The sequence below is a fragment of the Lycorma delicatula genome, chromosome 8, assembly GCF_047948215.1.
Source record: "Lycorma delicatula isolate Av1 chromosome 8, ASM4794821v1, whole genome shotgun sequence".
Lineage (NCBI taxonomy): Eukaryota > Metazoa > Arthropoda > Insecta > Hemiptera > Fulgoridae > Lycorma > Lycorma delicatula.
Genome location: NC_134462.1, coordinates 77,210,401 through 77,224,995, shown reverse-complemented (window position 1 = coordinate 77,224,995; position 14,595 = coordinate 77,210,401). Strand labels below are relative to the sequence as shown.

The 14,595-nt window shown below is 28.6% G+C and overlaps 1 protein-coding gene across 2 annotated transcripts in view; it reads right to left on the bottom strand.

Moving 5' to 3' along the window:
* The window catches only part of fry (microtubule binding protein furry), a 789,794-nt gene that overhangs the window by 708,354 nt on the left and 66,845 nt on the right, over positions 1 to 14,595 (bottom strand). Inside the window, exon 19 of one of the 2 annotated variants that reach the window (XM_075372343.1) lies at positions 11,427 to 11,612. The exons of the other annotated variant lie outside the window; for it this stretch is intronic. Within the exon in view, the coding sequence (XP_075228458.1) occupies positions 11,427 to 11,612 (186 nt within the window). The remainder of the gene's footprint in view (positions 1 to 11,426; positions 11,613 to 14,595) is intronic. 2 annotated transcript variants of the gene reach the window in all.

The following is a 14,595-nucleotide window of genomic DNA, read 5'->3' as shown; positions in this document are numbered from 1 at the left end:
TTGAATTGTAGAATTTTCAATACATGAAGAAACTGTTAATGAACACCAAAGTAGGTTTTTTAGGTAGTGTTTCAGAAACCTGTTTGAATAAAAAGTAACTTATTTGAAAACATGTTACTGAATAAGCAAGGACAGATGATTGGAAGTGCTAAAAATTTGATAACGATTATAATTCTAGTCAAGACAACTGATCAATTGAAGGGAATCATTTTTCTCCATAAAATTTGGATTTAGCTGAACAGAATTTAAAAAAAGGTGTAAGAAATTAAGACATCTCTTTTTAAATTATATATAATGTGATAATGGAGACTGGAGCCATAATATAGTTTGTACACTACATTTTACATAAAATAAAAAAGAGGATATTATTTTTTCAAAAACAATAATTATTGTTTTCATTTAGGAAAAGAACACTTTTAATATTTAAGATCTAACATGGTAATCTTGACACAGATCTCTGAAAAATTTACAGTATCTAAGGATTATTGTAATATTACAATAGTACATCAATAATTTTAAAACCACATTACAGAGTGAGCAGGAAGTCTCTTTACACTATAATAAATCCAGCTTAATCAGGATCTACTGCTGCCTATCCTCATTGCTGATATTGCACTGCTGCTGGAAGAGGTGGGGAAGACAAGCTGTGGTGGGATGACAGTTTTAGTCAAGTGTGGAATGATGGCAGATACAAGTGTGTTCACTGTTGAAGAGTGTTTGTTAGCTTGTGTGAGGGTCCACGAACATTCACACACTGGTAAAACATTATGAATGACTTCTTTGTGCATTTTGGGAAATCATCACCATCACGGCAAACGTTACTGACTTGGGAGAAGAATGCTTTTGCATTCACAGGAAGTGTTCTTGATGTGCCACGCAGTGGAAGGCCAAGCACTGAAGCTGAGATATACGCTACTGTAGAGGCACTGATTCAACGATCACCAATGAAATCAACACAGTTATCTGAGAATGATCGATGAGTGGTTGCTTCTAGAATTAGCAGCAAAAGGGATCACTGCCATGATTACCGATGGATAGTGTCTTGGACATTCATGCAGAGGTCCCGGGTTTGAATCCCAGGCAGGCATGACATTTTTCATATGCTAAAAATTACCATTTTCACATTCTCACACATAAGCATCTTTGTAAGCTTCTGTGGTGAATTAATTCATTAGTCAAAAAAGAAACTTATTTTGCAAAACAGATGGAAAAAACCAAAGCCTTTCACAAAGTAAACACAAACAAAAAATTAACTCTAATTGAAGGTGATGAAGTGCAAATATTAAAGTATAAAGATGAATCATTTTCCTTTAATTCTCAGATTCAAGAACAGTGATAAGGAAAATTTAAAGGAATGATTAGAATATAAAAATGAAGTGGCTCAGTTTCTAATTTTAAATAAGGATGAAATTGTAAAATTTTTAAAACAGATTTCTTTTAGTGAGAATAATTGCAATAAAGATGTCACTTAAATGACATTAACACTAGGTCAACACATGCAATTCATGTATTCATTGTGTTAAAAATTCACTTATAAATTTTTTATTTGGCTTAATCTTTACAGATGCGAGACTTACAGAAAGTCAGCAGTAAAGATTACACGAAACATAATTTAAAAATGACAGGAAGTCAGCACTAAAGATTACATGAAACATAATTTAAAAATTACAATGTATGAAGAAGAATTGGTGACATTATATAAAAAAATGTATGATAAAATATAAAAATTATGTTGTTAAAAAGATTCAGACAATATACAGCAGTTTTTCAAAAGCATTTAAGAAAGTAGAACACAATCAATGTGTGAAATGGGTATTCATATTGTTTTTTTTTTTTTTAAATGGACCAAATAAATTAATGAATTGTTAAAAACAGCATTGTTCATCTTAAAATAATTTTTTAGAATCTTCAAGATTACTTCTTGTAATTCTTTTAGTAAGTATATGTGTATACCTTTCTTATTTGTTTAACCATTTCTTTTGAAAGTAATTTCTTTTTATTGTATTTGATGTTCATCATCTAACTGAAAAAATGTCATAGAACTGCTCTTTTTTACTTCTTAATTAGCTCACAATATCACTAAACTTTATTTTTTATAACAGAACCTACTCCACAAAGCTAAAAACAGAGCTAATAAAAATACCAGACCCCCAAATATTTAGTATTTTAAACTGGATGGAATTCTTAGCATGCATACTTGGACCGAGTAAAATTAAAATTTTTCCTCCGTAAAAGAATGCACAAGTATTTCCCATTCCTAGTGTGCAGGTTTTGCATGTCTATTTTAAACTAAGTTTATAGGTCATGAAGTACACAGGATCACATTTCAAATTTGTCAGTAAGTATGTGGCATTCCAATAATGCATTTAAATATTTATATTAATGGCCAACTATTGATTTAAATAGCTACCTTTGCTAAAAGCTTATCTTGTAGCAGTGAAGAGTTGTTAAAGAGCGAGACACATTTGTAAGAAATAAACAAATGGCCTTCCTTTATAAAGTATTATAAGCAGATAACTCAATGCCCCAATGATATATTAATAATAAAAAAATAAGTACCAAATTTATTATTTACATATCATAAGAACACCATTCTCCAACAAAACATAGCAAAATACAATTTTTTTGTAGTTTCTCTCTGAAATCATACTGTTTATAAAATTATGAACACATTCACAAGTTTAAAAATTAAAAAAAAAGACTTTTTGATACTGTCATCATTATAATACTTTTTATCCAACTCCTCCAAACTTTTATAAATGAAAAATATACTACACTAGTAATAATTGTACAGTAAAATATTATTAATGATAAAAAAAATAATTAAAAAAAAAAATAGTAATTCTGAACTGTTTATACAGATTGACACTCCTATATAATTATACATAATTAAAAAAAGTTTTTGAAGTTATAATAGCATTTTAAAAAAATAACATTAACTAAACATACATAAATAAAAATAAGGATTTTTATAATACTGCATAAATTAGAACCTTTAATAATGTTTTAAATAAAATTGAAACTAAATTACATAGTAATAATGACAAAAAGTTCTCAATATCTATTAATAATTTACATTTAGCATACATTAATTTTTTTTTAAATATTTATTTATTAAAACTATTAAAATTAACATAAAAAGTATAAACAATTAAAATCAACATAATTACATAAAACATGCAGTGATGTACACACACATATATATGTATAAGCAGCATGTTAATAAAATATTACTGCTGGTGCAAATAATTCATTACAGTGTATGAAAATGTAAATAACTGTGCTATGCATTACAAAACATTAACCTGTTAAAATAGAAAACGATTATACAATAAATACTGACCATATTATATGATGAATTCCTTAACAAATGAGCTGCGATTACACTAAATTCATTTAATAATAACTTTTTGATGAATGCAACTCAAACGTGCAAACAAAAAATATATATAAAACAAACACAAAATTTAAAATACTTTGCTTTAAATTATCATAATACTCATATGATAAATTTATCACAAAATATTAATAAAATATTCTTGAATAACCTAAGCAGTTTGAATATCATCTACATTCAACTATAGATTAAGAAATTAATCCACAGTCAACATTTCATATATCTGTCAGTAAAGGAATAAGTCTTAGCATAGTTAAATCAAATTGTAATCTGTCTAATTATCCTATCACAAAAACCAAAAGTGTGCCTAATAAAATTCAGAAAATTCTTTTAAAAAGTTAACCATATTTTATACAATTAAAATCAAATACTGATATTATGGAATAAATTAAGCCTTCAAGGGGAGTAATGTATTTTCTTTACCCTCTCTCTTTTTCTGATTAGCCTTCGAAACCATTGTAAAGTATTACTTCAGAGGATGACGTGTATGAATGTAAATGAAGTGTAGTATTGAACAATCTCAGGTCGACTATTCCTGAGATGTGTGGTTAATTGAAACCCAACCACCAAAGAACACTGGTATCCACAAAATTCATCTAACATTAAGAAACCGTAATTATTTTTAGAGTAAACAAATAAATAAATACGTTATATTTTATGTTTAATAAGATAACCTAGAAAATTAAAGCATTTTTATTTTATAAGCCTGGCATATAAGTTCTTTTTTCTACTTAAAGGTTTGTCCTGAAGTTGTTGTTTATATGCTGAGATTTACAACTCAGTAATCAGCTTTGCAACTCTACAAAATATTTATGATGTCATACCTTTCATTCAATAGAAATTGAGGTATATTAACTTACACTGTGTATAATTCAATGTATCTTGAGCTGTACTTCCTCAGCAAATAGAAAAACAGAGTTTGTGAATATGACACATTTCATTCATATGTCAATACCAGTATATATGTTGGATGAAAAATTGTGATGACCACCTTGGATTTGCAGTTTTTCAAAATATTGGCAAATAAGGTACACGATATAGAATTCGACAAACATTCATCAGCTGTAATTTTTATCAAATAAACTAACAACTCTCACTTCAAATGAAGGATTTTTTTTTCATTTAAACTACGGTTTATAGTTCACCAAATAATTCTAAGATAATCCATACCAATCATAGTTTCCTATCTTCTAAATAATAACACATGCAATATTAGAAGGTTTATTTCATCAATCCGCAACAAAAGACTACATATCTGTTTAAAATTAATCACACATGCTCGATTTTAAAAAATTCATGTCGTCAAAGCAATGTAACCTATAATTTTCAAAACGTGATAAATTTCAATAATTAATACATATATCATAAAATATTACAATTAAACACTTAGCAATTATTATTTAAACAACAGATGTTATATAAAAAAAATTTCTTTATCAATTTAATACATTACATTTAGAATAAGTAATTAATTCAATTTAAATTAAGATTCCACAGATATAGTTTAATATTAGATTCTAAAACTAAATTACCTTTTCCAGTCATGTTTTAATATTCATAAAAAAAACTAATATTCAATATGAAGTATACAAACACTAATAAAATAATTTGCATGCATTTCTTTTACACTCCTCTATTTATATCTTACCTATTTCAGATAAGGTAAAACTTTAAAAAAATAATAAATGCACATTTCAAAAGTAAATTTTTACTGCAAATAAATAAATTACTGTTAGGAAATACTTTTTACACAGAAATGAATAAGGTGGCTTTAATTTTGATTTAAAATATATAGAAGAGTTGAAGTACAATTTATTTTGGGATAAAAATTATAAAGACTTTATCTGAGGCTATGTTGCTTATGAAACTTGATTCAGAGTACAACTAGCTCAGACTAAGTTTTTATCACTTTAACCTTTAAACAAAATGTACTGCAGTTCATTTACAAATTAATTTATAGCATATATTAGCTATATTCAACCAATAAAAAGTTTCAACAAAAACAACATGAATCAAGTTGTTATTTGAAACAAATAATTCATGTACTTACAATATTATACCAACACTTGAAGAAGAGAGATTTAATTTTGTTATCAAATTTTGTCAAGTTACCAAACATATAGTAATTGTTTTGTTATACTGAAAATGGGCAAAATCATTTGATGATTCATTAACTAAACAGTGTTTTATTTTTTTCCTAGTGATGGTATAATGCTGAAGTAATTAGGTTTTATTTATTTTTTAATACAAATCTCATAATCGTTGTTTTTTAAAAGATTTCAGTTATATTTCTTTGATAACAACAAATTATGTTCATATTTGATTAAAAAATCCAGATAAGCAATTAACTGAAGTCATAAAATTATACTAAGTTAAATTTTATGCAAGCAAATTCTACAGTGCTGATGGTTATATTTCTACTACATATAAACCCATCCTGTAAAGCTCCATAACTTTTTCATTAAAAAACAAGAAATTATGGTATTAAAAGTATGATTAACAAGATGTAGTAAATCCTTGATTTTGCACACTACAAAGAGGCCAATTGTCTATCTGTAGAAATTTCATAAGATATAACTGGTAACAAAATTCTTCAGTTAAAATTTTTAATTTTTATTAAAAGACTAAAGTACTTATTAGCTTTTCATAGTAATAACTAATATATTAATAATTTATAATTATAAAGGGTACTGAGAAAGATGATAAACTTTGTTGACCTACCTGATAAGTAATCAACCTTTTTCATGAATCAAATTTTCCCTTATCCTTATCATGTTTCCCAAGACCCTATACAATTACATACTATTAGTAGAGCATTAGTTATTACTAGGAAAACTAATAGGTAATTTATCCCCATTACTGGACCTTGAGGGCAGGTCTAATCCTAAGGATTCCAGACCCAGAAGATCCTTGATATCTGATAGGAGGGCTGCCCCTGTGGATTGATTCAGGAACTCTGTTTCCTGCCTGGTAGATACATACAAACCAATGATTGAAGTGCCTATTGGGTAAAGCCGGGATTAATATTTTAATTTATTTTTTGAAAATTGTAAATCAGCAGGAGGTCAACTCTAAAAACTTACCAATATTTTTATATTACTGGTTTACTGAATGTAGATTCAACCAGTTATATTTTTTTACTTTATCTTAAACAATTCTGCAGGTGCTGCAGAACTATCAGTTTCAACAGGCCAATTTAGAGCCTTATCCAGGACTTTATTAATATCATATATTTTTACAATAACAGAATTTTTTTTAAATTCATGAAAAACGTCAGTTAAAATTAAGAAACAGATGGCTGACAAAAACAGATGTTAAACTGAAATTACAAAATTACCTGTTTGTCTAAACTAACCAGTTTAAAATTAATTACAACATATTGGATATTATTTTTATATACAAAGTTAAATAATTTATGTAATATTTGGTGACAGCTTAATGCAAAGAAAGTTATCCTATTCCCAAAATACACTTTTAGCAGGTGCAATCTTTTATACAGAAAGTATGATTGCTAATTGGTTGAGAAAGAAGTACAATTCAAGCAGCAGAAATGAGATTTTTAACAAGTATAGTGTTAGGTAAAGTGGAGTATTATAAAGTAAAATATATGAAAGAACATGTTACGAAGAATAATATAGAATACCTAAAATGGAATAAATCTACAAGGGAAAAGTGTAGGAAAATATACTCCCATACAGATAAACTTTACCAAGGTGGATGACCCAAGAGAACTCACTAGTGAGACAAAAAATAAAACAACTCTGATATTTCCGTAAAAAATTATAGATTAAATTATATATATTAAAAATTTATACATTAGTGTAATAAATAAGTGTAAAAATAAAGTGACATCGAATAAATTTTTAACTTGCTTCATCTGGATTAAAAAACAGAATCAACTTCCAGTCTGGAAAATTTTAAGCAATAAAATCAAGGTTTTACATAAATGTGTGCAATAAGGTTTTTAGAAAAAATTTATTTTTTTATCAATTGTTTTAAAACTTATTAAAGGATCTATTCCAGGCAACTACTAAAGTAAAAATTAATATATTACAACTAAAACAAAATAAATAATTAAATGTTAATTTAAAGCAAAATATAAAGCTTTCACTGGTAAAGATTTATAATAAAATATCATCATTAACTCTGTGTAATAACTGTTGGACTATTAATAATAAAACATGAAAAAATAAATGAATGCATTCAGCATTGAACAATATTTTCTTGTAAGTAGGCTACAAAAAAAGTATCCCTGCTAGAATATTGAATAAAACAATAACATCATAAGTTGCATAAAGGACACTGGCATGGAAAATTGGAATAAAGCAACAGAACAAACATTCCTACATAAGAATTTCCCTCCGGTGAGTCTCATGATCATGTGACCCACTGGTGTCAGAGGAAGGAAAAGAGGATGATCATCCCTCCCTCCCTTCCCTTCCGTGATCTAACCTTCAGTTGTCTGCTGAGATTGAGAAGGTAAGGTAAGGTAAGGTAAGGTAAGGTGTGTTGTGTTGTGCATGCATCAGCGATGTATTCAACACCAGAGTGAGTGAACATTGTAGTCGTACAAAAGAACTGGTTCTTTGAAAGAAATCACAGGAGTTACTCCATAGCATTTCCTAATTGTCCCATCTAAGCTAAATGCAGTATTCAGCAATTGGTGAAGAAATGGCACCAAATGGGATCTGTTGTAAATGCACCAATGAGCTGCATGCCATCTGTTCGCACTCTCAACTTCATGCACGCATTTCCAAAGTGATGCTTTGTAGTCCTTGGAAGTGTACCAGAAAACTATTGCAACAAGTTAGGGTAAACAGAACAACTTGCAGACATGTCCTGAAAAGTTTGAAGTTAAAACCATACTGCATCACAGCCGTGCAACAACTGAAGGAATAGGACAAGGGAAAGGGAAAACAGTGACTTTTATCATTGGTTGCTGTATGACTGCAGATGGTCAGTTGGACCTGTATTTGATTACCATGTCAGACAAGGTATGGTTTAATTTATTAGGATATGTAAATACCCAGAACAGCAAGTATTGGGTGTTAGAAAATCTGCACTTAATACAAAAGGTACCGTTACATGACCAGAAAATGCTACCTGGCCATTTTGGATGACTTTGCTCAACTGACAGAAGAATGTGAGTACTGCTTTTCCAGCAGAATGGGCAACCTATCGTATATCTGAGAGGTCATTTGCTCATGTACATGAACTGTTTACTGCTGAGCTAACAGTGAGTAGAAATTTATGACAGGGTCACCACATTTGTTGACATGTGACTTTTACTTATGGGGAATATTGAAAAGACCAATGTATCAAAACAATTTCTACACAATCGATAAACTGAAGGAGAATATCAGGACGTGCATTAGCCATATTACCCCAGAGAAATTGACACAGGTATACTGCATTTGTTAAACCATCACACAAGTGTTTAGCTGTTGGTGGAGATCATTTTCAACATTTACTCTGAAGATTATCACAGGTATGTTAGTTCTTAATATCAATTTTGCACAGATTACTGTAGACATTGGTAGGATTACTTTTTCATGACCCACCTACAGTATCAATAAAACATATTTCATGAATCTATAACAGCTGAAAATATGTAAGGGTATAATGCAACTGAATATTTGCTAATCTCCATTTGTACATCCAGCATATTTAATACAAACAGTAACCTAAGAAAAAACAACATTTCACTAAAATAGATTAAAAACTATTATCTAGATAGTTCTTGAAAAAGAATAACGTAGTTATAAGTCAAAAAGTTCAACTATGAGCCCAGGAGACCAAATTCTATGTAGACAATAATATATTCATTTAAAATTGAAGAAATTTGAAGGTTGATGAGAAAACAATTAAAACTGGGCTTTATCAATTCACGGTTGGCTACAATTTTAGAAGCATAATCCACAAGATGTCAATATGTCACAATACCATCACAAACACTAACATTTTATAAAAACAGAACAAATTTGATAACATCTACACTTATGGTTATCTTAAAATTCAATTGAAGAAAATTAAAGATGAAAATTTATCAGTTATACTCTTAACTATAATTACAATGAAGAAATATGTTTGTTTTGTATTGAACATGTTCTACAAAAAACTTAGATTAAACAACAGAAATCCCTGAATTTAGAAATTTGAAAGTTGAACTTAGAAATTCAACCCAGGAATCTAAAGCATATTAGCCTACAGTATTATTATTCAAGAACATGAAAATGGGTTAAAATTAATGTAAGACTTACTTCTTTGTTTATTAAATATTAAAAAAACCTGCCATTTACACATCTCACACTTTTCTAGTTCACAAAATATTTTGGTTTCTCTGTATGTTTTAATAATTGTCTTTGCTCTCAAAAGAAATTTGGTTCACATAAAGTACAAGTGCTGTGCGCTATTTTTCTAATTTATGCTAATAAATTAATATTTAAATAATTAAATGCAATGGTCAATCAAATAACTTTTATTTTCTTCATAGCTTGCCTAAGAACATGACGAGTCTGGTATAGAAGGATATTCACAGTGGAGATGTAGGGAGGAGTTCGATGCTACAGCTGCCTCAACCTTCAAATCTCTCTGATCAGTAGCATCATGTCAGAGCAAAAGGTTCAAACATGTCAAACCCAACAGAAAATTTACCAAAGTCTTCTGAACCAATTATGACAAGAAGAAAAAACTGCACAACTAGATGTTACAACAGTTCTAAATCCAAAATTTCAACATCTTACAGCTAATCATTTCTGAGTTATGTGAGATACATTTGTATGTACATACACACGTTCGTACAGATGACACACCTAAACTAGTCAAAATGAATTCAAGGATGGTCAAAATGGATATTTCTGTTGAAATCTGAAAACCAAAATTTTTCACGATCACAATACTTCCTTTACTTTGTACAAGGAAGTAAAAATGGAAAATTATAAAATTTAGTTAATTTTAGATTTTGTTGATCTACTTAAAATAATGTAATATTTTTAAATTTGAAACAGTCTGGTCATTGACTTCATAACTTATAAATAACTAAATTGAAGTATCTGAAATCAGAACTCTAAAAACCGGATCTACTTTCAGATTCATCTAAAAAAATCCACTAAGTAGACTGACATTTTTTTAAAGACAATCAAAAAATGCAAAACTTAAAGTAAGTCTTTAGAAATATTTTATGAAAATTTAATGTCTCACTTCTGAAATATTTATCTTTCAAATTCAACCACGTAATATTAATCACACAGAAGCTACAATTGTAGTTAAAATAACTCTTTCTTATTAACAATACAACCTAAATGACACGTAAAATCTTACAAGTGTATGTCGTGCAACCTTTTGATATTAACTTTAACAGAAGAATTAAAAAAGTATAAAGTTCCAGTTGTATCAGACTTTGAAGTGTAGACTGATTAATAATAAAATACAATGCAATGGAACTGAATATTTCCCAGAAACTCAAAAAAATTCGGCAATGGGTATATCCTGCTAATTAACCCTACTTAAGTTCATTTTTCAACAAAATTAAGAGTATCCTTTTCGAATCTAAAATCCTTAGCAAACTGGCAACAAAAACAAATAAATTTTCTTACAACTCATCCTGAAACAACCTTCTTGGAACAATCTAAATGATGGGTTCATAAAAAAAGAATACAAAATTAAAATTTAAAAATATATATATGTTACAATGATTTTTAAAATAAAATACATTTTAAATATATATAAGTAACAATCCAACAGACATTACTTTCATTATTTTTTAACTTCAGAGAGATTTTTCTTTAATTAAGTTTCAAGCAATCATAGCACAAAATATAGTAAAACTGTAAATGTTTGAAATGTAAGTGTACATGTAATGTATATTTGGCTGATACTAGAGAATGCTGCTGAATCTATGTTAATAGCTTTTAAAATGCTGCTACAGTGTATATTAGTTATTTTAATGCATTAGGTTAGAAGTGAATTTAATTAATAAAAGATGTGATATTATGTAACGTTATGTTATGTTATGTAAATATTGTCTCACCTGCTTCGTTTATGTCTTGTTTTTGGTGTTGGTACACATGATAATGTCTGTGAATCGACTGATGTATCATCATCAGAGAAGCTGAGAGAATGATGATAATATCTCATAGCTGTTGTTACAGACATCGCAATAGTGTACGATGATGAAGACGATGAAGAAGTCACACTCTCCTGCATACTCGTACTTCTCCCCGATAAAAAAAACACCAATCGACAAGTAACATCGACCGATCAAAACAGTATATAAATGATCAACAGTCAATTTTAAACAATCAATTGAGCCAGACAATGATGAAGCAAAACGTAAATGGCAGAAACAATAACAAAAATACGACCATGAACATAAAATAAAAAAAGCTCATGATAGAAAATATTCGGATTCCAAATAACTTGGGAACTAACAAACAGGGCTAAAAACATTAACTTGATTACACATAACACAATTAAAAAAGATTAAATATATATACAATGAATGTGCTGCACAAATGAAGACAGAAGCATGAATAAACAAATATGAAAATCAGCATCATAAAAACATAAAGATCCAACTACCCAAATTCAAAATCAGTAAGAATTTAAGAGGTACTTAGTACTGGCATACCATCTAATTTTGAACATGCTACTGCATTAAAAATTCACTAATTATGTCATTGTGCAATCAATATTACTATTGTTGTCCATCAATATGAGAAAATTAATTGTCAATGAGAAAAACACCAAATTTATACTTTAAAAGACTTTTGCACGAAATCAATAGCTTTTATGATCATCCTTGGTGACACTAGTTGTTTTACACTATAGTTCCATCAAAGTTTATTCATCAGAAATATATGCACTTAGGATGTGGTCTAAAACTATATTCAATTTGAAGTACACTTATTCAGTACTGATTTGTACATTTTTTAATTTCAATATTTTGTAATGTAAAAATTTATTAAGTAGCATCTTTTTTACACAAACATAGAATGGTGGTTTTTATATGAATATATTTGTGATTTATTTCTACGAGGTAGTTAGCAAATGTCAGCTCAGTGTTACTGCAGCGTGCTTCTACAAGCTTATTGTATTTTTTAAACAATGTCTTTTTCCCAACATAAAATTAATGCAATCAGAACAGTTTAGTTAGTATATTGTTCAATATTTTGTCAAAAAACAAAAAAAAAAAACAAGTAGCAGGCATCAGCCTTAACTTTACCACAGACTGAAGAAAAAATACTGCTAGTATCACAGAAGATAACCACGAAAGATATCTTTACTTCTTGATATCATCCTGATATCTTTAATCCTTGCTAACACAAAGTGTACCCAGTTCTCATTTCATTAGCTCACAAGCTTCCTTTCTGTCATTCACAATTTAAGATTCAGTGCTACTCATTCACTGGCATTCTTAGCAGTCAACAAAATCCAGTGTGCCTAGCCAAGGGCTGCTTGAATCAACCTCTCAATAGGATTTAATTGATAGAAAACAATTTTATTCAAGCAGATAGGTCTATGATTCACCTATGTAGGGTAGACCAGTGTCTGTCTGCTTGCCAACTACTGCACTATATCTGTAGTCACCAACTCAGGCTGACCCGCTATATAAGAAAACAATTCTGCCATGGAACAATCAACAATAGCATGTGATCACCCTCCATCCATTATTCTTACGACATACCTCCAAAAATATTTTGACATTCCTCCACGTCATTGGGACTAAAGTTCCAGCAGCATGGTTGCAAACTGTATGAAAATTAGATTATCACACAACAGGCAAATCTCTTCATGTAACAGGTTCCAAATGCCCAGAATGAATCAATGTTACTGAAAATTTAATACTTCATTGACACCCAAGTTGAATGGTAAAATTTAAGTCCAGAAATAGAGTATTTTGTTACAACATAAGTTTTTTCCTGATAAGATCATGCAAGAAACCTCAAATTTCATCTAAAAATACCTTTTCATTTATACAAATAGGCTATACATATTAGAGAACAAAGTATATTTAATGAAATAGTTTCAGTTTGATACGCTTTTAACTGTATGATATAAAAAAATCCTTGGTAATAACATCAAGTTATTATTTACTGATGGAAGTTAACCATAGAAATTCAAAAATCTTTTAATAATAAAATATAAATTATGAGAACTCAATGACATAGCAATGAAAACATTATTAATACAGCAGTAAATAAAAAATTATTTAGTAGCCTGCCTTCTGTTTCAGAAAGTCTTTCTTCAGGACTTAAGAGAAAAGTAGAAAAACAAAGCCAAACATAAATATATGAAATTAAAAAAAATTATAAGCATGATGAAGTCTTTGAAAAAAGCATATTTTTACAAACAATCTTTCAACTTCAGTGATTCCCAACATATTATGTAACTGAACAATCCACTTAAAATAAAGTATATATTATTAAAAAAATATTAATTTTTCAGAAAACAAAAAGGTTAACACCAATGTACAAATAACAAAGTAATGTGAAATACCAGTTGTATGAAAACATAGTAATCCCATGTTGGAAACCACTGAAATTCTTGCTAATATATTGAAGCAAAATTTTCTTATGACTAAAAATTATAAATTAAAATAATAAACATTAATCATATTAAAAGATTCCTTAAAAAGATAGGCATTTTTTAAACAAACTAAGAATAATATATATGTTTTTTTTTTATTCGTCGTACATAATAGTCTCTTGATTTAAAATATAATATTACCAGTATGTTTTAAATTAAATTAAGATGAATTTTTAAGAGTTTTATTTCCATGAAAATATTATTACATTCAATCTCCTTACTTATCTGGGATTATAATAATAATAAATTTATAATTTAATCTTATTTTATAAGATTAAAATTATCTTATAATTTAAATTATATAATTTCTAAGATAAAGATGCTACGATTTGCTGATGATATAGTAATTCTAGCCGAGAGTAAAAAGGATTTAGAAGAAACAATGAACGGCATAGGTGAAGTCCTACGCAAGAACTATCGCATGAAAATAAACAAGAACAAAATAAAAGTAATGAAATGTAGTAGAAATAACAAAGATGGACCACTGAATGTGAAAATAGGAGGAGAAAAGATTATGGAGGTAGAAGAATTTTGTTATTTGGGAAGTAGAATTACTAAAGATGGACGAAGCAGGAGTGATATAAAATGCCGAATAGCACAATCCAAACGAG